Below are 23,328 nucleotides of genomic sequence, written 5' to 3' on the forward strand. Positions count from 1 at the left end.
TAATTGGAGGAAAGCATGGCTTACCCGTGAATAACTCGCTCTCGGGGATGTTGCCCGAGAATTCCATGAATGACGGCAGCCGTGGGTGGGATGCTGAGTCCATCTGTCTACACTAAGGAAAACGAAATGGAGAAATTAAGTAATTTCTCCATTTCCTAGTGTGTAGCAGATGGACTCAGGACCAATGGGATGTATAAAAGCTACTCCCAAACCAGGTGGGAGACTGCCCGTGACCCACTTAGTACTGCCCTTGCAAATGCTGTGTCCTCTTGAGCTTGAACATCCAGGCGGTAGAACCTGGAGAAGGTGTGGATGGAGGACCATGTCGCCGCCCGACAGATCTCGGCGGGTGACAGCATCTTGGTTCCGCCCAGGACACTGCCTGGGCTCCAGTAGAATGGGCCTTGACTTGTAAAGGCGGTGGCTTGCCTGCTTCTACGTAGGCCGCCTTGATGGCTTCTTTGATCCAGCAGGCTATGGTTGCCTGCGAGGCCACTTCTCCTTCTTTCTTCCCGCTGCGAAGAACGAATAGATGGTCCGTCTTTCGTACGGATTCCGACCTTTCCAGGTATCGGACTAGGAGTCTGCGGATGTTGAGGTGGCGCAGGCAGCGAGATTCTTCCGAATTCTTATGCTCATCCAGTGATGGAAGCTAGATGGTTTGGTTGAGATGGAAGTGAGAAACTACTTTGGGAAGGTAGGACGGGAACCTGCATAACTGGATGTTTCCCAGAGTGAGTCTGAGGAACGGCTCCCGGCAGGACAGTGCTTGTAGCTCGGAGATACGACGGGCCGAACAGACTGCCACCAGGAAGGCTGTTTTCAATGTTAATAGTCGGAGAGACAGGCTGCAAAGAGGTCTGAAGGAGGCTCCTGCTAAGAAATCTAGGACCAGGTTGAGATTCCACAGAGGCACCAGCCACTTTAGGGGTGGTCGGATCTGCTTGACTCCTTTCAGGAAGCGGGAGACAATCGGGTGAGAGGCTAGACTGCCGTCCTCACTCTTGGTTCCGTAGCAAGACAATGCAGCCACCTGTACCTTGATGGAGTTGAGAGACAATCCCTTCTGTAGGCCATTCTACAGGAATTCCAAAATCGCGGGAATTTTGACTGAGCGTGGGATGATGTCGCGGTCCTCACACCAGGCTTTGAATACTCTCCAAATCCTTGTGTATGTTAAGGATGTGGAAAACTTGCGTGCTCAGAGCAGGGTGTCAATTACTGCCCCCGAGTACCCACTCTTCCTCAGGCAAGTCCTCTCAATGGCCAGATCGTAAGAGAGAATCGAGCTGGATCCTCGTGGAGGATCGGCCCTTGTTGAGCAGATCCCTGTGTGGCGGTAGCGGAAGACGGCTCCCTGTCAGCAGCCTTCACATGTCTGCGTACCACAGCCTTCTTGGCCAGTCCGGGGCCACTAGAAGCACTGGTCCCTTGTGGTGTGCTATCTTGTGGATGACTGCGCCCACACGTGGGAAGGCGTATAATAGAGTTTCCTGTGGCCAGGTATGTACCAGGGCGTAGATTCCCTGGGACTGAGGTTCCCTTCTGCGCCTGAAGAAGCTGGGCACTTGGGCGTTGGCCCGGTTTGCCAGGAGGACCATGGTTGGTGTTCTCCAACGGCTCATAGAAACATAGAAACATAGAAATGACGGCAGAAGAAGACCAAACGGCCCATCCAGTCTGCCCAGCAAGCTTCACACATTTTTTTCTCTCATACTTATCTGTTTCTCTTAGCTCTTGGTTCTATTTACCTTCCTCCCCCACCATTGAAATATCTAGCTTGATTAGTTAGGGGTAGTAGGGGTAGTAACCGCCGCAATAGCAAGCTACACCCATGCTTATTTGTTTTACCCAGACTATGTTATACAGTCCTTATTGGTTGTTTTTCTTCTCCCCTGCTGTTGAAGCAGGGAGCTATGCTGGAAATGCGTGATGTATCCATCTTCTCCCATGCCGTTGAAGCAGAGAGCCATGCTGGATATGCATCGAAAGTGAAGTATCAGACACATTTGGTTGGGGTAGTAACCGCCGTAACAAGCCAGCTACTCCCCGCTTTGTGAGTGCGAACCCTTTTTTCTTCTCCCCTGTCGTTGAAGCAGAGAACTATGCTGTATATGCATTGAAGGTGAAGTATCAGGTTTATTTGGTTTGGGGTAGTAACCGCCGTAACAAGCCAGCTATTCCCCTCTTTGTGAGTGTAAATCCATTTTTCCACATTTCCTCTTGCTGTTGAAGCTTAGAGCGATGTTGGAGTCACAGTAAGCATGTGTATGTTTATTGAATAAGGGTATTGTCTCCAGGCAGTAGCTGTCATTCTGGTGAGTCACCCACTCTTCATTGGCGGCCTCTTGACTTTATGGATCCACAGTGTTTATCCCACGCCCCTTTGAAGTCCTTCACAGTTCTGGTCTTCACCACATCCTCCGGAAGGGCATTCCAGGCGTCCACCACCCTCTCCGTGAAGAAATACTTCCTGACATTGGTTCTGAATCTTCCTCCCTGGAGCTTCAAATCGTGACCCCTGGTTCTGCTGATTTTTTTCCTACGGAACAGGTTTGTTGTTGTCTTTGGATCATTAAAACCTTTCAAGTATCATTTGGAATGCTGTGGTCGACAGTCTCCATTCTCATGGGTCTAGACTTTCTCTGCTGAGGTAATCCGCAGTGACGTTGTCTTTCCCAGCGATGTGAACGGCCGAGATCTCTTGAAGGTTCACTTCCACCCATGACATTAGAGGGTCTATTTCCAGAGACACCTGTTGGCTTCTGGTTCCTCCCTGACGGTTGAATTAGGCCACTGTTGTGGCGTTGTCAGACATGACTGACTGATTTGTCTCAGAGTCTGTGACGGTTGTTAAAGCTGGGAATTAACAATCTGTTATTAGAGCTCTGTTGTTAAAGCTGAGAGATAGCAATCTGTTATTATTTAGAATAGTTGTGGGTGGATCCTTGGACCAGTGGCAGGTGACCACGCCCTCAGGGGAGCTCCCGAGAGGGACCACTGGTCAGGCTTAGTGTAGGAGACAGACACACACTAGTTCTTTTATTAGACTATAGAAGTGACAGTAGTGAGCTGGAAGCGCCCGGCTGGGCTGTAGTCCCTCAGGTATTGGAACAGCGATCTCAAGGTGGCTGAGCTGTAGAGTAACTAAGAAAGTGAGTAGGCAAGACATGCAGAGTTCTGGAACAAGTCCTTGGTGATAACACTCACACCATAGTCTCTTGAGACAGCCCAGAAGTTGGAATGCAGTAGGCCCTCGAGGAGCGAGTACCTGGTCCCAGGAAAGGCTCTGAGAGATTGATGGAAACTCACTAATGTTGTAAGCAGCAATGACTTCTTAGCAGAAGTGGTATTCAGGAGCTGGTCCGGGACGAGGGCCCTCGAGGAGCGAGTACCAGTTCCGGACTGCGACCTGAAAAGAAAAAGAGAGAGCGAGGCCCCCGAGGAGCGGGTACCTCTGGTGAAGTCCGAGGAGGCAGAGTAGCTAGGTTTGTGGAGAGCGAATCTCATCCGCAGCGACCTGGAGGAAGCGAACCCTTGCTAACTCGTCTAGTTAGCGAAAACTGAGACCTTAAATATCTGGAGCTGATGACGTCATCTCAGGGGGATGCCCCTGAGGTTCGCACCAACACCGGTATATAAGAACATAAGAAAATGCCATACTGGGTCAGACCAAGGGTCCATCAAGCCCAGCATCCTGTTTCCAACAGTGGCCAATCCAGGCCATAAGAACCTGGCAAGTACCCAAAAACTAAGTCTATTCCATGTAACCATTGCTAATGGCAGTGGCTATTCTCTAAGTGAACTTAATAGCAGGTAATGGACTTCTCCTCCAAGAACTTATCCAATCCTTTTTTAAACACAGCTATACTAACTGCACGAACCACATTCTCTGGCAACAAATTCCAGAGTTTAATTGTGCGTTGAGTAAAAAAGAACTTTCTCCGATTAGTTTTAAATGTGCCCCCATGCTAACTTCATGGAGTGTCCCCTAGTCCTTCTACTATCCGAAAGAGTAAATAACCGATTCACATCTACCCGTTCTAGACCTCTCATGATTTTAAACACCTCTATCATATCCCCCCTCAGTCGTCTCTTCTCCAAGCTGAAAAGTCCTAACCTCTTTAGTCTTTCCTCATAGGGGAGTTGTTCCATTCCCCTTATCATTTTGGTAGCCCTTCTCTGTACCTTCTCCATCGCAATTATATCTTTTTTGAGATGCGGCGACCAGAATTGTACACAGTATTCAAGGTGCGGTCTCACCATGGAGTGATACAGAGGCATTATGACATTTTCCGTTTTATTCATCATTCCTTTTCTAATATTCCCAACATTCTGTTTGCTTTTTTGACTGCCGCAGCACACTGAACCGACGATTTCAATGTGTTATCCACTATGACACCTAGATCTCTTTCTTGGGTTGTAGCACCCTAATATGGAACCCAACATCGTGTAATTATAGCATGGGTTATTTTTCCCTATATGCATCACCTTGCACTATCCACATTAAATTTCATCTGCCATTTGGATGCCCAATTTTCCAGTCTCACAAGGTCTTCCTGCAATTTATCACAATCTGCTTGTGATTTAACTTACTCTGCACAATTTTGTGTCATCTGCAAATTTGATTATCTCACCTCGTCGTATTTCTTTCCAGATCATTTATAAATATATTGAACAGTAAGGGTCCCAACACAGAACCCTGAGGTACTCCACTGTCCACTCCCTTCCACTGAGAAAATTGCCCATTTAATCCTACTCTCTGGTTCCTGTCTTGTTAGCCAGTTTGCAATCCACGAAAGGACATCGCCACCTATCCCATGACTTTTTTACTTTTCCTAGAAGCCTCTCATGAGGAACTTTGTCAAACGCCTTCTGAAAATCCAAGTATACTATATCTACCGGTTCACCTTTATCCACATGTTTATTAACTCCTTCAAAAAGTGAAGCAGATTTGTGAGGCAAGACTTGCCCTGGGTAAAGCCATGCTGACTTTGTTCCATTATAACCATGTCTTTCTATATGTTCTGTGATTTGAGGTTTATAACACTTTCCACTATTTTTCCTGGCACTGAAGTCAGGCTAACCGGTCTGTAGTTTCCCGGATCGCCCCTGGAGCCCTTTTTAAATATTGGGGTTACATTTGCTATCCTCCAGTCTTCAGGTACAATGGATGATTTTAATGATAAGTTACAAATTTTACTAATAGGTCTGAAATTTCATTTTTTAGTTCCTTCAGAACTCTGGGGTGTATACCATCCGTCCAGGTGATTTACTACTCTTCAGTTTGTCATCAGGCCTACCACATCTTCTAGGTTCACCGTGATTTGATTCAGTCCATCTGAATCATTACCCATGAAAACCTTCTCCATTACGGGTACCTCCCCAACATCCTCTTCAGTAAACACCGAAGCAAAGAATCATTTAATCTTTCCGCGATGGCCTTATCTTCTCTAAGTGCCCCTTTAACCCCTCGATCATCTAACGGTCCAACTGACTCCCTCACAGGCTTTCTGCTTCGGATATATTTAAAAAAGTTTTTTACTGTGAGTTTTTTGCCTCTACAGCCACAACTTTTTTCAAATTCTCTCTTAGCCTGTCTTATCAATGTCTTACATTTAACTTGCCAATGTTTATGCATTATCCTATTTTCTTCTGTTGGATCCTTCTTCCAATTTTTGAATGAAGATCTTTTGGCTAAAATAGCTTCTTTCACCTCCCCTTTTAACCATGCGGTAATCGTTTTTGCCTTCTTTCCACCTTTCTTAATGTGTGGAATACATCTGGACTGTGCTTCTAGAATGGTATTTTTTAACAATGACCACGCCTCTTGGACATTTTTTACTTTTGTAGCTGCTCCTTTCAGTTTTTTTCTAACAATTTTTCTCATTTTATCAAGTTTCCCCTTTTGAAAGTTTAGCACGAGAGCCTTGGATTTGCACACTGTTCCTTTTTCCAGTCATTAAATCAAATTTGATCATATTATGATCACTATTGCCAAGTGGCCCCACCACCGTTACCCTCTCCTCACCAGTCCTGTGCTCCACTGAGAATTAGATCTAAAATTGCTCCCTCTCTCGTCGGTTTCCTGAACCAATTGCTCCATAAAGCTATCATTTATTCCATCCAGGAACGTTATCTCTCTAAGCGTGACCCGATGATACATTTACCCAGTCTATATTGGGGTAATTGAAGTCTCCCATTATTACTGCACTACCAATTTGGTTAGCTTCCCTAATTTCTCTTAGCATTTCACTGTCCATCTCACCATCTTGACCAGGTGGACGGTAGTATACCCCTATCACTGTAGGGGCACACACGCCCTAGGCATCTGGTCAACATGACGGCTTGCAGCGTCGAGCCAGTCCGGGAACACCGGGAGGAGGACGGCCTGGAGATGCCGCAGCAGCTAGCCTTCCATCAACCCCGGAGGGAGTCGCCAACGAGGTAAGTGGGCGGAGCAGAGACGTCGGACAGCAACGGACACAACAGTGACCGAACCATAGGCAGGCTAGTCCTGACTGCCTGGGCTTCTAGGCGATTGATTATTCCATCCCGACTCTTCTTTGTTCCATTGCCTTGTCTTGTTTGGTGTCGAACCGAACTCCCAGGTATTCTAGAGATTGGGAGGGCTGCAGACAGCTCTTGTTTGTGTTGACCACCCACCCGAGGCTCTACAGTAGAGTTTGATGCTGTTGGTCGCCTGGTGACTTTTCCTCTGAGGATTCGCCCTGATCAGCCAATTGTCCAGATAAGGGTGTGTACGAGGACTCTTCCTTCCTCAGTGTTGCTCTGCCACTACCACCATGATTTTGGTGAACGTCCAGGGAGCTGTGGCTAACCCGAATGGTAGCGCCCGGAACTGGTAGTGGTGATCCAGGATCGTGAAGCATAGAAAACGCTGATTGCTTTTTATGGACCAGAATGTGTAGGTAAGATTCCGACAGGTCCAGGGATGTAAGGAACTCTCCCGGTTGTATCGCCCTTATTACCGAGTGCAGGGTTTCCATGTGGAAGCGAGGAATCTTCAGGTGGCAGTTGACCGACTTGAGGGTCCAGGATGAGCCGGAACATTCCTTCCTTCTTGGGAACGATAAAATAAATGGAATAATGTCCAGTATTTATTTGTTGTGTGGGCACCGGTGTTATAGCCTCCAAGACTAGTAATATGGTCAGTGTAGCTTCCACTGCCATCCTCTTGGAAGGGTCGTGGCAGGGGGATTCCCACAAACTTGTCCAGAGGGAGGTGGTGGAAAATCCAGGTAATATCCCTCTCAAATGATGGCTAGGACTCACTTGTCCGAAGTTATCTCAACCCATCTTGGTAGATTAGGACAAGTATGCCCACGATGGCTTCTTCCTTTGGACGAGTCGGCTGATTTTCATTGTGGGGTGCAGCTGGGGCCTGAGCCCGAGCCGGCTCCCCTTTTGTTGTGCTTGTTCCGAAAGGACTGACTCCTGCCTGCGGGACGAGCCGCTTGATATGTGCTTCTGTATGGGTTGAAGCGCTGTGATCCTCTGCCCCTGGAAGTTCAGGGGAAGGGTCGCTGGTTTCTCTTATTCCTGTCTTCCGGTAGCCGCAGCAGTGGGGATTCGCCCCATTTGTTGGCTGGCTTCTCTAGTTCGCTTCCGAACAGAAGGGTTCCCTTGAAGGGCATCCTTGTGAGTCTCGTTTTGGACGATGCGTCGGCCGACCAGCTTTGGAGCCAGAGTTGTCTTCTGGCCGCCACGGCTGATGACACGCCTCTAGCTGCGGTGCGCACCAGATCAGAAGCAGCATCTGTGAGGAATGATACTGCTGGTTCCAGGGCTTCCCCGGGAGTGTTGTTCCTGGTCTGTGATAAGCAGGCGCGTGTCACCACAGCAGGCCGCGATCTGTAGAGACAGTGGAGACGTCAAAAGATTCCAGACGTCTGTCTTGAGTGTCCTTGAGTGCTGCTGCTCCTCCCTCAACTGGGATAGTAGTGCGCTTTGAGACCACGCAGACCATGGCATCCACTTTCGGACATGCCAGGAGATCTTTGGCAGCTGGATCCAGAGGGTACATGGCTGCCAGGGCACGCCCCCCTTTGAATGTAGTCTCCGGGGTTTCCCATTCCAGGTCAATTAGCTGCTGGATGGCTTGTAACAATGGGAAATGACAGGAGGTCTGACAGAGTCTCTCTAGCAAGGGATTCGTCTTAGGTTCCCCCGAGGCACTTGTGCCCGGGATAGTGACCTGTGACCAGGTCTGGAAGCTCGTCCTTGGTGAAGAAGCGCCTCATGGTTCGGTGGGATTCGGTCCCTGGGGGGAGTTCCCCTTCCTCCAGGGGTTCTGAATCCTCATCTGAGTTGTCCGTGTCCCCGAAGGTGGAGCTTCTGGACGGTGGGATCACTTCTCTGGGCATAGAGGGTCCCGGGATGTTGAGGTCCTCTGGCGGAGGCTGTGGCCGTGTTATCGGCGGCCCCGGCTGCATGTGGACGAAGGTATGCAGGCCTTTGAAGAATTCCACCCAGGAGAAAGATGCTGGTCTAAATTAAAGGGTCGCTGTGTCCCTGGGGAGCCCCATTTGAGGGAGGCTCCCGCTGGGGGACGCTAGGTCCGGCATACTGTTCGAGAAGCTGGAACCCGGTACCGGGCTGGGGAGGACCATGGCTGGATCCCCCAGGGGCCTCCTCACACTGTATACACAGGGCCATGGCCTCCTCGTGCTGTGCAGCTCTAATGTGGCATGCTGGGCAAAGGTCCCGAGCCTTGAGCTTCTTCTCCGGTGGTGCCATGGCTTGTGAGCATAAATACAGGGCCCGGATGGCTTAGTTATGCGCTCCGGTGTGTCGAAGTTGTGTGCATAGGTTTGGTACGCGCTCAGAGAGATTTGCACGCTGTTGTGCGCACAGACCGAAGTTATGCGCCCGGCCCAGTAAGCATGTGGCTATGCCCGTCGCTTGTGCGCACGCTACTTGGGCGCATGACGTTGTGCGCACGGATCGGGACGACGAACAGGTCAAATGGTGACGGCGACCACGCGGACAATATGACGACCACCTCGAAGGGTCTCCACCTGGGAGAACCCTCGGATCTGACCGGGGTCTAGCCCTGCTAGGGCAGATCAACCCGGTGGCACTCACCAGCTGGTGACCTGTGCGCCTCTTTGAGCTTTGGAGACCAGAGGACTTTTAAATAGATTTTCTACCTTACCCTTGTCTCGGCGCTTCCCGGTCTCGTTCTGGGCGGTCTCCGGCTGCGGGGGGAGAGGGAAATACCTTCACCGCCGCGCTCGAAGTTGCACCCGCTGCCTCTCAGCCTCACCCGCTGTCGGGGGCTAAGTCCACGCCGAGGGTCGGCCGCTGGACCGAGGCTTACCTCCGAGGGATCGCGGAAATCACCTCGGGAATTCTTAACTGGGGGAGGGACCCAAGGGGTGTCACTGCAGGAGAGCGGGGCTCATCTGTAGAGGTAAGATTTTCTTCTTGTTTTGGGGTTTCTTTGGTAGAATTACTCTAACGCTGTGCAAGCGTGCATAGAGTCCCTAACTGCTATGGAGACGGAAGATACTGAAGAGCTGCACTTCCTGCAGGGGTATATGTACTAGGGCTGACGTCAGATTGAAATCTGATCCATCCCATTAGTCCTGAGTCCATCTGCTACACGCTAGGAAATGGCCAATTAAAAAAAAAAAAAAAAGAGAGCTTGCAAGTGAATTTAAGATAATACAAGGCAGCTAGTAGAGTCTCCCAGAAAATGTTGGGGCCTGCTGATATGATGTTTTCTTTTCAAGGAAAACTATTGCAATGATCAAGCACAGTGCAGGTAAAACAGTCTCCCCACAGCACAGGTGAGTTAGGGGATATGACTAATGTATCTTTCCTCCTCTGGATTTCAAAAAAGCAGAAATCAACAGCCAGCGGTGCTTAAAGTTAATCCAGTGCAGTGCTAAACTATGGAGTAAAACAACTTTAAAAAAAATAATAATAAACAAAGGAATGTGTGCCACATATTCAAGTGGTCGTATCTGGGTGTCTGTCACTCCTGGCTACTCTCTGACCCTTGCAAACAAAGCCTTTGATGGGTTCTATTGCAGCACTAGTGAGGCACACACCAGATCTCAACTCACAAATCAAACAGCTTATTTTCAATAAGCAAATTTTTCTCTTTCGAAGGGCTCTACTCTATATGGAGAATTTCAAAACAATTATGCTGAAATGCAGCTGTAAGGGCTGTGTTTTTGTTCCTGCTTTACATGTGCCGATCAAGTTCACAGCAGAGATCTGAAATGCAGGTCTAATTGTCTAGTGAGACACCTCGGTAGCAGCAGCACCATCCCACTCCGACCCATTAGCCTCCCGCTTGGCAGCAGAGGTAACTCAGCATTCATTCTGCAACTGTGAACATTAAAAATAATTCTCTTATCTACATGACGCAGGAAGCAGAAAAGCAAACTCTTGACAGCCCTGATGTAAAGACAAAACAGATGAGATGGAAATTCCATGTGTTATGAAATCTAAAATAAATAAAAACGATAGAAAGTACAAAATACAATTTTAAAAACAGTGCAAAGCAATGAAAAATGACCAAAGAAAAAGATCATATTAAAATCATCTAAAGATAGCTGTTTAGCTCGTTCTGCCTTCATAAGAGCTTAAGATAAAGAAATAGAAAAATGTAACCACTGGGTCTGTAATGGCTGGAGTACAATCAGAGCTCCATATCAGTGTGCAGTCACTGCAGCAGAAACATTTCATAAAACACCCAGGCTTATTGACACATTTTTCCACATAAGGCAAATAAACTAGAGCATGCAAAGCTAGCTTAAAGCAGAGGTGACAGACATTCACTTAAACTTAAGATTCCTCTAACACGCTGCCATATATCACCACCAATTAACTGACAGCAGTGAGCGCAAGGTATATCCTACCACCATCCCAGGTGACACAGCACTGCTACTTGTGAACCTTCCCAGCCTTGTCAAAAACAGGGCTTTATCATCTCTCACCTGTTACCGGTGTGCACTTTTACAAGCACAAAATAAGCTGTATAACCTTAGTGCAAACATACATACCCCATCTCTCTCACACCCAAAGGTATTCCCCCAATACCTGAAGGTGTAACTAGTCCCAAGATGGAAGCCACATGTAGGGGATGACAAATTATCAAAAGCTGCTCAACTACTAGTCAAGTGGCAAGAGCTGTTTAAGTAGCCCAAGTTGTCCAGTACACACAAAACGATTTCAGAAGAGTTTTATAATCATTCATTTTTTCTAGTACAGACTACTGCAACTCAATCTTGCTCGGCCTTCCTTTATCCACAATCCGACCTCTACTACAACGTTTGCAAAACGCTGCAGCCGGGGTATTAACAGGAAGCAGAAAATGCGATCACACAACTCCAACATTAATATCGTTGCACTGGCTCCCCCATCAAGTATCGCAAGCAATACAAGGTAATTTGTATTCTGCACAAAATTATTTACAGGGAACAAACAGACTGGTTAAATGCGGCCATTCGTCTACACACCCCACAAAGAAGCTTAAGATCAGCCAACAAGGGCCTTTTAACTATTCCATCAGTGAACTCTGCCCATTTAAGCCAGGTAAGAGAGAGCGCAATCTCGCTAGCTGCCCCCAAACTGTTGAACTCGTTACCAACAGAACTAAGGCTGCAATCAGAGATCAAAATTAAAAAAAGATCTAAAATCATGGCTATTTGGCAACGCCTATAATGACCGTGACTGAGATCAGACCATGCAACCTGCCTACTTTGTTTCTCCTTTCTTTTATTCATTATGTATTTTATTAATATTGCTATTTGATTAAGAGTATTTTTCTACCACCTTTATATGTAATTTTAATTTTGTAATTATTTTATTGTATTTCCTTTTCACTTTGTGATGGGACGTCTGAACGACGGTGTATAAAATTAAATAAATAAAATAAATACTCATTTGCCACCTACACAGTTCTGCAGCTTAAAGAGAATGATTTCCACTGTCTGCCCAAACGCTTGGCACTAGATACAGCCTTAATCCAGCACCACTTTCCTCCCTCTCTTGCCCTTCACCTCATCCTGCATGCCATGTACATGATCATCTGTGCTACTCTTTCCTGTGTAAGTGGGTAAGAGTTCCACTCGCATCACTTGTCTGCTTGCACACAGTAATGTGTAACTTTAACCTGAGGTTTTTCTTCTGACGAAGCTGGCAAGCTATTTTATTTATTTATTTCATTTAGTTTGGGTTTTTTTAGATTCCACTTTGCAGCACTTCAAAGCAGATTACATTCAGCAAATGATATCGATTTTTCACCAGATGTGATTTGTGACTAAACTTAAATGATAAAAATCCATGCAGCCCAGCTCACCTTCTGCACCTTTATCCTCTTCAGGACACCGTGCAGTTGGCTCCAGTTCTTCTGCATGCTGATGACTCTCACTGACAGCTGGTGCAAACCTTCTGGTTATTCCTTTCTCACTCCTCAGGGAGGACTCGGCAGCTAATTTTGAAGTCAGCTGGCTACAAGGTTTTAAGCTCGTACAGGGCTTCAAAACAGAGCTCCCTCTGTCCCCCGAGTCTTGAGCCAGCAAATGTCCGTCTTCTGTCTTCTGCTGGCTGCCCCATCCAGTTGGCTTCAGCTGATCATCTTCAGCATGCGGTAGCGGCTGGGGAATTCTGCTCCTTTCCAGGCCAAATGCTGCAGTATCTGGTTTAAGCTCTCCTCTGTGGAAAGTCGGTGCTTCTTCCTTCCTCTTCACTCTCGGCTGGGGACTGGGTGGCTCCGCAGGCTTTCTCTTCTTGCAGGGAAGCATCTCGAAGGAAGCGAGATTCCATTCTGAAAGTAAAAGCATCCGCTCTCAGTCACAACACAGTTAAACAACTTTATAATCCTTTTCTTGTATGTTTCAAATATGTCATGCACACAATGGGGCAGATTTTCAAAGGGATATGCTCGGCGGCATGCGCAAGCCCCTGGGCTTTGCTAGGGGGGCATGTCGGGAGCGTGGCGCGTCATCCGGGGGCGGGGCTGCGGGCGTGGTTCCGGCCCGGGGGCGTGGTCGAGGCCTCCGAATCTGCGGCCGGGGAATCGCGCAGCCAGCACAGGCGTAACTCTTCAAACAAAGGTGGGGGGGTTTAGATAGGGCTGGGGGGTGGGTTAGGTAGGGGAAGGTGCAGGGGGGTGGAGGGAACAGAGGCAGGCTGCGCGGCTCGGCGCGCACAGGCTGCCGATTTTGCATACGCGTATCTATTAAAATCCAGCATACTCTTGTTCGCGCCTGGTGAGCGAACAAAAGTATGCGCGGGCGTACTTTATTAAAATCTATCCCAATGCATTTATTTTTATTTATTTATTGTTTTTTTATATACCGATATTTGATCTGAGATATCACATCGGTTTACATTGACAATTATGATATTTTTTTGTAGAAAGTGTTTTCTGTATCAGTCACTAATAAAGTTTAAATTGAAAAAAAAATCATTGTCACTTTTCTTACCTCTCTACATCGTGTGTGTGTGTTCAACAATGCCAGCTGGTAAAAAGTTTCCCTACAGCCTGCTGGCCCTTATATCTCTGTTTAATGGCCAAACGAAGTGATGCATGCAACGCTATAAAAGATGACAGCTGGACAGAGGCACAGCCACCTATACAGAGTAATCCAGACATCCTGCCTGAGACACTAACCCCACATGTTCCACCCCAATATACGGTCTCCCACTGGTATACAGAGCCCGGCCCCCTCCTCCATATACAGTTCCCAGAGCAGTATACAGCGCCCGGCCCCCTCCCACATATACAGTTCCCAGAGCGGTAAACAGAGCTTGGCCCCCCTCCCCCATATACAGCCCCCGGAGCGGTATACAGAGAAAAGCACCCTCCCCATATACAATCTCCGAAGGATGCACAGATCCCAGCCCCCTCCCATACAGAGTCCCCCAGCAGTGTACAGATCCGGCACCCCCTTCACCCCAAATGCAGTCCCCGGAGCGGTATTACCGGACCGTTTCCCTCTCACCGTAGCTCCCGCCGGTTCCTAAGGAGACGCCGCGCGCGGATTTTCCACCTTACAAATCGATTCTATAGCTCAAACTCCAGGGAATGGGGACCGGGCGCGAAGGGACAGGGAGTGGGGAGGAGTCACAACGGCACTTGGGTCTGGGTCGGTCCAGGGTCTCACAGAGAAAGCGAGCGGGCGCGCGAATCCAGCTGCGTCACTTCCGGTTCCCGGGGCGAGAGGCTCCAGCGGGAAACAGCGACCTCGCGCACAAAGGTTCCGGGGAGGGTTGTGAAGCTGGGGCAAAAGGCAAGAGCAGAAGGCGGGGAGCAGCTGAGCCTCTTGCCCAGGTCCAGCCTCTGCCTTGTGCCGGCTGATGCTGGGACAAATCCCAGAAAGACCACACAACCAGCCCTCCATGAATTACAGCTGAGTTACCCCGGGGCAGGATCATTGCCTCTCACTATGCACGGTGCAGGCTGAGCCCAGCCGAGTATCGCCCAGTGCATCTGGCCTTTCTCAAAGATACTGGCTCAGCCTGTCCTTGATGGCATGAAGCTGTCTGAGTATTTTTTGTTAGTACCACATAATTCCAACTGCAAAACAATTCAAGGTGATTTTGTTTTTGTCGCTTTACTATATCTTTTAGGTCACATACAAAACTGTACGCAGATGCACTCCAGTCCTCACATGTTACGGACCTTAACTATACATTTTGAAGACAAAAAGAGGAAAGGCGAGAAAGAGAAACAAAGCACGAAGAAGGAAAGTGAGGATTTCCTCTTTTGTCTTTTCCAGGGATGGCTTGTTAATGCTGCGGGTGTGACGCCATCCCTTACATCATAGGTCGGGGGATCACCTTCCATTTTTAGTGGAGCCAAGGTGAATGTGACTATTTGCTCTTCTGAAATAGAGCACTTTGCAGTGGGAATGACTCTAGAACAATCTGCAAAAGCAAAAATACTGAGCAAACACTTTCAGTTACTCATGGAAATAGGTCGTCCGAGAAAGCACAGACAAGTGACAGGAGCACAAATGGAGCCCAAGTTGATTTATGGAAGAGAAAATTCAATGGCGTCAGCAAAAGTGCAAGTGATGAGACCAAAGGCAAGCTAGAGCACTAAGGGATCTCAGACAGGGGTACTGGTAGCATCACTGCCTCACCCTCTTCAGTCACTCATAAGCCCGGGGGTTATTCAAGTGTTTCCCTGCTGTTCAGCACCAGAGTCTGGACAGCAACTCCTGTGACAAACCGATTGGCGCTAGCGCTTTGCAAGGTGGAAGCATGGGGCTTCTACCAGCCCTGCGGTGAGTTCACATTTCTGCAGCAGCAGAGTAACCCTGGCGCTCGGGGCTACTGGAAGGACCACCCCTGCGGCCAGAAGAGGAAGTTGTGCTGCTAGAGCCGCGGGGGCGGGAAGAAAGTTTTTTTCCGGAAGCGAAGTGTCCTCAGCCGCGGAAGAGGAGCAGCAGTGGTGGCTGGGCCTATGCGGTAGCGGAAGGAGGAGAGAAATGTGGAGCAGGAGGGGCCTGCGCCGTTACAAATAGTAGGGAACCGTGGGCCTGCCCAAAAAGGCTGCTGCTTACTCCTTCCGGAAGGAGAGAGAGAGAGCAGGAGCGTGTGTGTGAGTGAGAGAGAGAGCAAGAGTGAGTGTAGGAAAGCAAGCAGGAGTGAGTGTGTGTGTGTGAGAGAGAGAACAGGAGTATGTGTGTGTGTGTGAGAGAAAGAGCAGGAGTGTGTGTCTGTCTGTGAAAGCATTTAGGTCTGCTGTGTGAGAGAGGAGGACGTTTGTGTCCTACCCCTGCCCTCACCAATAAAGGACAATCTCAGGGTGACTGGAAATCAAAGGGTCCGAGGTACGGAGAACAGATAATTTTTTTAACTTTTATTAATCATTGGTGGCCGTTGTGAAGTATTTTATTTTTCCTGCCTGCCCTCTTATTGTTTGTTAGTGTTTTGAAATATTTCTTATTGTATGGTTTTACTGTTATGATTGTTTTTAATTCAGTTTACTCATGGCTTTCTGAAAGCCAGGTTCATACCAAACATATATTATAATAGGCCTAATTCAAGCCCAGATATTGAGAGAAATAATATGCTACAAGTCTTTCTATTAACCATCCTGGTTACAAAGAGGTTAATAGAAAGACTTATAATAGGCATAATACCATATGAGTTCCAAGCATCTCTTTTCCAGGCATGCATGTAAATATATTATATATTTTTTACTAACTATTCACTAGGTTTTTTAATTTTTAAATGTGTTTGTAATGTATTGTTTATACATTAACTTATCAGTTTTAATTATGTATTTTTTCATGTACTTTTTATCTATTTATGATTAATTGTACACCATCTAAATTGTCCTACAGATTGATGGTATATAAAATAAATAAATGTTGTATTTATTTATTTATTTTATTTATTTATTTCTTTTGTATACCGACATTCGATCGAGATATCACATCGGTTTCCAGAAAACAGGTTGAATAGAGCCGGAGCTGCCCTATTTTACATTGTAACAAGAGAACAGTTGATTAAACAATAAATATAAGGAACAATGTAACATATGAATAAAATTAGAATTAAATATTAGTGGGTATATAGAAATGGCAAATAGCCTATATACAATATGTACAATATGACTTGGTTGTGATTATTTTTTTCCTGAGAATCTCCTTTTTCATGTATGCATAATTTTTAATTGTGTGTAGGGGAATCTGTGGGGATGGGGGTGGCACCTAATACCCTGATTATCACTGACTGCTCCTTGGTCACTTTCCAGAGGCTGCATCTCAGAAGCCTGCCCGAAATCTATATGAGGGCTACAAAAATGATGCAGGGAACAGAGACCTTGGGCCTTAGGTTAGAGAAGAGGAAATGATAAATACAGCTGATAGAGAAAAGAAATAATGCAGAAGAGGAAAATTATTTTCCCTTTTTAAAGAAAAAAACTAGAACCCGGGGGGGGGGGGGGATCAAAGTTTGAGAATGGAGAAGGACTGGCAAGTGTAACTGAAGGATGTATTTCTTCACAGAAAGGGGGAATGGATGGTGGAACAGCCTCCCAGGGTAGGAGCTAGCAGCAAAAAATAAAATATAAAAAACCACCAAGTGCCTGGGCCAATCTTAGGGTGATTCTTAAGGACTCTGGGATATTCTTCAGGGCAGCCTTTCTTTGCCCTTCATTGTTATTGTGAATCAGCCTAAGGATTATTTTGCTTTGCTGGTGATCAGTTTTATTGTATTTACCACTAAAACTGTCAGTTTACAACTTTTATTGAAAGGTTTTTCTTGTGTTTCAGGAATTCCCTTCAGGACAGTGTAGGTATCTTCCCACCGGTTTAAGGAGAACCCTGGTGGTGCTTGTAATTATTTGATTTTGTTATAGTTTAAACAATCATTTTGGGAAGGGGGCATTGGAAAGCAAGCCTAAATATTTTTTTAGTAAATCTTAGGACAAAGACCAGTTCTCTCTTCATACAAGTGCAAGACGAGAAAGGAGAAGCCAGTGTGGCCCAGGAGGGAGGGAGAGAGAGAGAGAGGCCCACCTAGTAACTCAAGGTGAGGTTTAGGTATTAGTGTAGGGGGTTAGGGGCCACTTTGACATTCAGTGTGAGACGTACAAACAGAACAGTCCTCTCTTGTGAAGATTTGATGACCTTGGGAGTGAGGAAACTTAGCCAAAGATGAGATTTGTACAATGTTCTCTCAACCTATCTTGATGGACTCTCTGCCTGGGTAACATCAAGATAGGTTGAGAGAACATTGTACAAATCTCATCTTTGGGTGAGTTTCCTCACTCCCAAGGTCATCAAATCTTCACAAGAGAGGACTGTTCTGTTCGTACGTCTCACACTGAATGTCAAAGTGGCCCCTAACCCCCTACACTAATACCTAAACCTCACCTCAAGTTCCTAGGTGGGCCTACCATAGAGATATAAATACCTGCCAGAGCTTCTCCACTGCTGTTGCTCCCAACAGTCAGAATAAGCCACATTCAGTGCACAGTGCATATTCAGACTGTCTCAGTAAGCCTAGGGGTAAGACAGAGGCTGGAAAGACGGAGGAATTCCTGAAGGGGGAAGATATGTGTGTTGAACAAAGCAGAGCTCTGCTATCCATACTCTGGATGGTGCTTATTAATTTCCATACTCCATGGCTCATACTGTAGCTAGGAAGGGGAGGCATAGGTGACTATACATGTTCTAACAAAGGAGCTTCTACATATTTAATAACCATTGCTGGTGTTTCTTGTTGCTGTGAGGTGCTGAGAGCAGAGCCCAGGAGCTGGTCTGGATCTGAGAATCAGGCAGTGGTGACATTTTTGTGGCACACCTGATCAACTCTGAAGGCACACTGGTTGGGAAACACTGATCTAGGATACCTGAGGTTTACAAGTCTTCACCTGCTTCTGAGGACTTGGCTTTTCACTTTGACCACTCATTCACACTGTTCCAAGGTCAGAGTTTCAGTACATCCAAAGCTCATTTATCACACCAGTCCAAAATTCCATTTATGTTACATTGTTCCTGGGTTAAGGAAAATGAGTTATGAATGTACTGAGATGAATAATCACAAGAGGAAAACCGGTGAATATTACTGACATGAGCGGCTGCCACTTCTGTGAACACCAAAGCTTCTATGTCAGTTTCTGCAAACACAAAAACACCCAGATCTATCCCTGCACCTTACAGCAGAAAGCTCAGGGGTTATACCGAACTCCGCTCTTTCACAGGAGGTTTATGTAGAGCTGAGCGTCAACAAGCAAGTCCCGGGCGAGGACTTTTTTTTTCCAGGCTAGCTCCCACCCGTCTGCCGCTAGCCTTCCTTCGTACGGCTCCGGAAAGCCAGAGGCAAATCCTCCTCCTGTGTGAGTCCAATGCCTCCCACTTATTCTTCATATTCAAGTGCACTAACAGGGCACCCTCCCCCCACCCCACACACAACTTTGAAGAGGATCTAGGTATGAGGAAGACTGAAATCCTCTTTTTCCTAGGGAAGCTGTTCATGCAGCATCGGCTGCTTGTGCAGAGGACAAATTCCGCAATATTGAGGCCACTGAAAAACAGAACCAAATTCATCTTCTGCTAACACTAGCATTTATTGCTGAAGGAGTCTCTGCGTTTCCCCTGCTAATCAAATGTGACCCCCCCCAACAGTACGATATAAACAAAAAAAAAAAGAGAAGTGGCAGGCCATAGCTTTCAGCTGACGACCTTGACTTCTCTCTGGCCAAGTGGCTTTACACAAGCAGCCACCTCCTTCCCTTAGACGGGTGGGAATTAATAAATGCAAACCAGGAATCCCCGGGGGCTCGGGCCAGGAAGGCAGAATTTGGATCCATGTCATGTACATTAAAAATGCAAAGTGTTACATTCCTAAAACATTAAAAAAACAAACAAACCCAAAAACAACCAACTCAGATAAGACAGAAACTGAACCTTAAATATATTCATTCTTTAATTGAGGTAAAAAAAAAAAACAACAAAAAAACAACAGAACCGTAAATAATGGCATTCATGAAGGAAGACCTGCCTGAGGTGCAGGGAAATCCAACTTTCAGGCCATTCTGCGGGACAGCAGTTTCCAGAGCAGAAGGCATCAGCCCGCTCACAAGGCACCGCAGCTGAGTGCACCAGCGCTCTCTGTTTTGATCATTCCGGCTCACACATATAGATTGATTTATTTTTTCCACCGTCACGGGAGTCAAAACACAAGTCCCCCAGCGATCCATGGGTGGAGCTGCAAGCACCAGAGCGGAGGGGGGAACCGGTCACGGCTCGGTGCACGAGAGTCCAAGTCCCAAGGGAGAGGAAGGGCTACCTGGAGCCTTTCCCTGCCTCGGCTTTCTCCTGCGGAATTATTGGCATCAAATTAACAAAAAGACACCCCCCCCCCCCCCCCCCCAAGTGTCATGTAATTTGTCCATTGCACTTTCCCTCAGCAGGCAGCCCGGACAGGCGGAGGGGGCGCTGCCTCATCCCAGAGCCTCTGTAGGTGAAACGGGAAAGGTCCGGACCGGGTGGCAGCCTCCGCCTCTCCCCTTGCCGGCCAGGTGCTTCTTGATGAGCTGCTGCAGCCGGTTCTTCCCCCGCACGAGGCCGGGCCGCCGGTCGCTGGCATCGCAGGAGAAGGAGCGCCCCTGCTGGCTCTGGGCTGGCCCCCGCGGGCCGGCTCCGCGGGCCGGCTGCGCTGCCGCCTCCTCCTCCCGCAGCTCGAAGAAGAGGGCCTCCATCCTGCGCACGCAGGGGCTCTCCCCCAGGGTCAGGAAGCCGTAGGGGGTGGTGATCTTGCGGAGGTGCGGCAGGGACATGGCCGCCCGGGTGACCGGGTCCTGCAGCGGCTCCCTGCGGCTGGGCTCCAGGCTGCAGCGGCGGGCCGGGCGGCCCTCGGCCGGGCCCAGCGAGGGGATGATGAACGGCGGGACGCGCTCCGGGGTCATCACCATGGCCGGGAGATGCCGACACGGCTCCGGCATGGTCGCTACAGCTACTCCTGCACGTGGGAGCCGCCTGCTTATAGAGCGCCAAAAATGACGTCAGGCGCTCGGGAGGCGGAGCCCGGTCTTGCCCGACGCTGCCTCGGGGCTCCAGGTTCATTCAGCGCCATGTGGCCGGCCAACCGACTGCACTCGGGCTCGGAATGTAGCCGGCCAGAAGCTAGTCGGATAGATCCGGGGGCCCTGGAGCCCGGCCATTTAGGCAGATAAACGCCGATTTCCAGCTGTGTCCGGCTACGATAACCGGAGAACTTTAGGGAAGCTGGACAATGTTCTGAAGTTAGCCGGCAAACCCAGAGAGATAACCGTGGAGATCGAACGGCGCCCCGTGCTGCCGAAGATCTCTGCAGTCAGCCGGATACATTGCCAGCTGGGCAGTGGACGGCTGAATAACGCGCATTCATGCTAGGATGTGAAGTGCAGACAGCTCCTGTGAGCCATGAAAGGAAACAGAGCCAGATGAGACATGCACCCCCCCCCCCTCCATGAAACAAAACGGGCATTCACAGCCCCCACATAAAGCAGAACAGGCATGCACCCCCCCCCCCCACTCCCCATGAAAAGAGCACGTGTGCACAACCCATAGAGGTCTGCCTCACATTTTTTTAATATGTTTTAAAGTGATTTTCTTTTCCTGGAGATTTTCTGCCTTTGCTGGAGGTTCAGGTGCAGGAATGTGACATCCACAGTCAGCAGCAAGAGCACATGACCTGGAGGTGTGGGGAAAAGTCAGACCCAGGCTGGGAGCCAGAAGTACAGCCCGGACTGGGGGGGAGGGGTTGTAATGCAGAATGAGCCCCTGGAAGAAGATGGCTACCTTGCACCTCCCGGCTCCAGAAATAAAGATCCCTAAAACAAAAGTGGGTGACAGGAGCAAGGGAGAGACCTGAAGAAAGCAGGATGTGCATATCGTAAGAATAATCCTACTGGCACCTGATGTTCAGGTCTCCCCTGGGCTGGAGGAGTCACCTGCTCCAGGCTCCTGCCTTGGGGGGGGGGGAGGGGGGGGTCACCTTCTAACTGCATGGCAGATTAAAGATGGGTATCGGCTGTTCCCGAACGTGTTGAGCGCCACCTTCAGGCCTTCCTCGCTAAAAAGCAGAATATCAAAAGTCCTTAAATAAATACCACCATAAAAAAAAAAAAGCCTTCTCCGGGCTCCCTCCGTCGTCCCAAGACTTAGCAGAGCAGTCAGGAGTTTGCGGGGTCTCAGCTCCCCGGGTGCGCTTCCTGCTCACTGGCAGTTGCAAGCTGTTTAGAAAGTACTGCCCTGCGTTTTGTTGGGGGGGGGAGAGGGGGAGCTGCTCTCGTTTGTCCTTCTTTAACAGGGAATAAGGCCATTCCTTTTAAAAGCCTGAGCAGGCCGAGGGATTCCCCACCTCGTACAGTCTGTCTGCATCAAGGGAAAATCCTCCAGGCATGAGAGTCAGAATTCCTAAAGCAAGCCCCAGAACCCTCCTCCGCTCTTCTCTGGCAGGCGTCATTAAAGGCCTCCCATGCTCACCAGGGGTCTATTGCTCTCTTTAGCCGATACATTCCGAGGCACAGAAATGAGAGGCGCTGTCCCAGCCCTTCACAGAGCCCCTGCAGAGAACCATTTCAGTGGCTGAACCTCTATCCACAGTGCAGAGATCATAGGCAGAGCGACAAAGGAGCATTTCAGTCCTCTGGTTCCTGCTGTGTGTGTGCACTTACCTCCCAAACCCTCAGCTCGCTTCTACTAAAATGCTAGTGGGAAGTTGGAGGCGAAATGTCTCGCCTTTCAGCAGACCCAAGAATAATGCCTGGAAATTGCATTGACCTCTCTTCCCCCAACCGAATCTCCCCCCCCCCCCCCCCCCGGGGGCCGGTGATTCCATTGAGAAAAATTTAGGAGGCTGCCTAGAGCAGCGCAATTTGGAGGGCAGTAAAATCCAACCAGCACGAGGCTCAGAGCCGGGGACAGTCCCGCCAAAGCAGGGACGACAGTGCTGCATCCACTGCCACCGGTTTACCTAAGGCTCCAAATAGTCTTGCACCGACCCTGCCTCCCCCTCTCACTGAGTGACCTTGCACTTAACCCCCCCCCCCCCCCCCCCCCCCCCCCCCCCCGTGCTCAGATATAAACCCTAAGCTCTTTAGGTAGGGACCCACAAATTACCCCTGTGCCAGAAGCTGAAGAAGGCAGGAATCCGATTGCCAACATTAGTGAGAGAAATTCCAGCCCCAGCGCCTCTGCACCTGGACAGAGGAGAGGGGCCGCCCCTTCCTGGCCACATTTATTCTCTTCGCTTTGACACGTTGTTATTCTCCAGTACACTATATTAGCATAGTGCATATTTAGCGCTGCTCCCTGGGCAGGATCTATTACAATTTAATTAAATGGGTACCCTGGCATTTCAGCTGATTAACAGCTTAAAGTCCCAGCCCGGGCCACCAAATGAGGCTTGCCATTCATTTTAGTGCCGGTGGTGTCGCAGGGACGGTGGCTAAATTTACTGCACTGCCAGTAAATTTAATAGGGGCAATACATTTAATAGAACTAGAGGAGCTACAAGCGGAGAAAAATAAAAACTATATTTTGTTATGAGGCGCAGAAATGCTATTTGCTGGGTGGAAAAATAAAAAAAAAATAAAAATGGAAAGGAAGGGGGCATGATGCGGGAATTAGCCGCTGCTCGATTGCAATTTTCTCATGCCCTGAACTCTTTGATTTCTCCGAGCAAGAAATTATCCGGATAACAGGCCAGCAGGGAGTAGTCTGGCTGCATTAGCCGGATAACTTCAGGATCACGGAAAAAGCAGATAAACATCAGATAAATGTTTTCGCCGAATATCTGGATACATTGCCTGGGAAAGAGATGGCAATCTAAATTTATATG

General features: G+C 48.4%; 1 protein-coding gene across 5 annotated transcripts in view; it reads right to left on the reverse strand.

The window, feature by feature from the left end:
* Nucleotides 1-14,171, reverse strand: part of GON4L (gon-4 like) — a 113,825-nt gene extending 99,654 nt beyond the window's left edge. For 4 of the 5 annotated variants that reach the window (XM_029581253.1, XM_029581252.1, XM_029581251.1 and 1 more), the window contains exons 1-2: nt 13,986-14,171; nt 12,338-12,805 (exon numbers count right to left, since the gene is read on the reverse strand). In XM_029581253.1, coding sequence (XP_029437113.1) covers nt 12,338-12,782 — 445 coding nt within the window. In that variant the 5' untranslated portion in view covers nt 12,783-12,805; nt 13,986-14,171. Of the gene's footprint in view, nt 1-12,337; nt 12,806-13,466; nt 13,718-13,985 lie in introns of those variants that run through there. The other variant, XM_029581250.1, reaches the window with a different exon arrangement.
* Nucleotides 14,172-23,328: the final 9,157 nt, after the last annotated feature.

This window comes from Rhinatrema bivittatum, chromosome 16, assembly GCF_901001135.1.
Source record: "Rhinatrema bivittatum chromosome 16, aRhiBiv1.1, whole genome shotgun sequence".
NCBI classification, from domain to species: Eukaryota; Metazoa; Chordata; class Amphibia; order Gymnophiona; family Rhinatrematidae; genus Rhinatrema; species Rhinatrema bivittatum.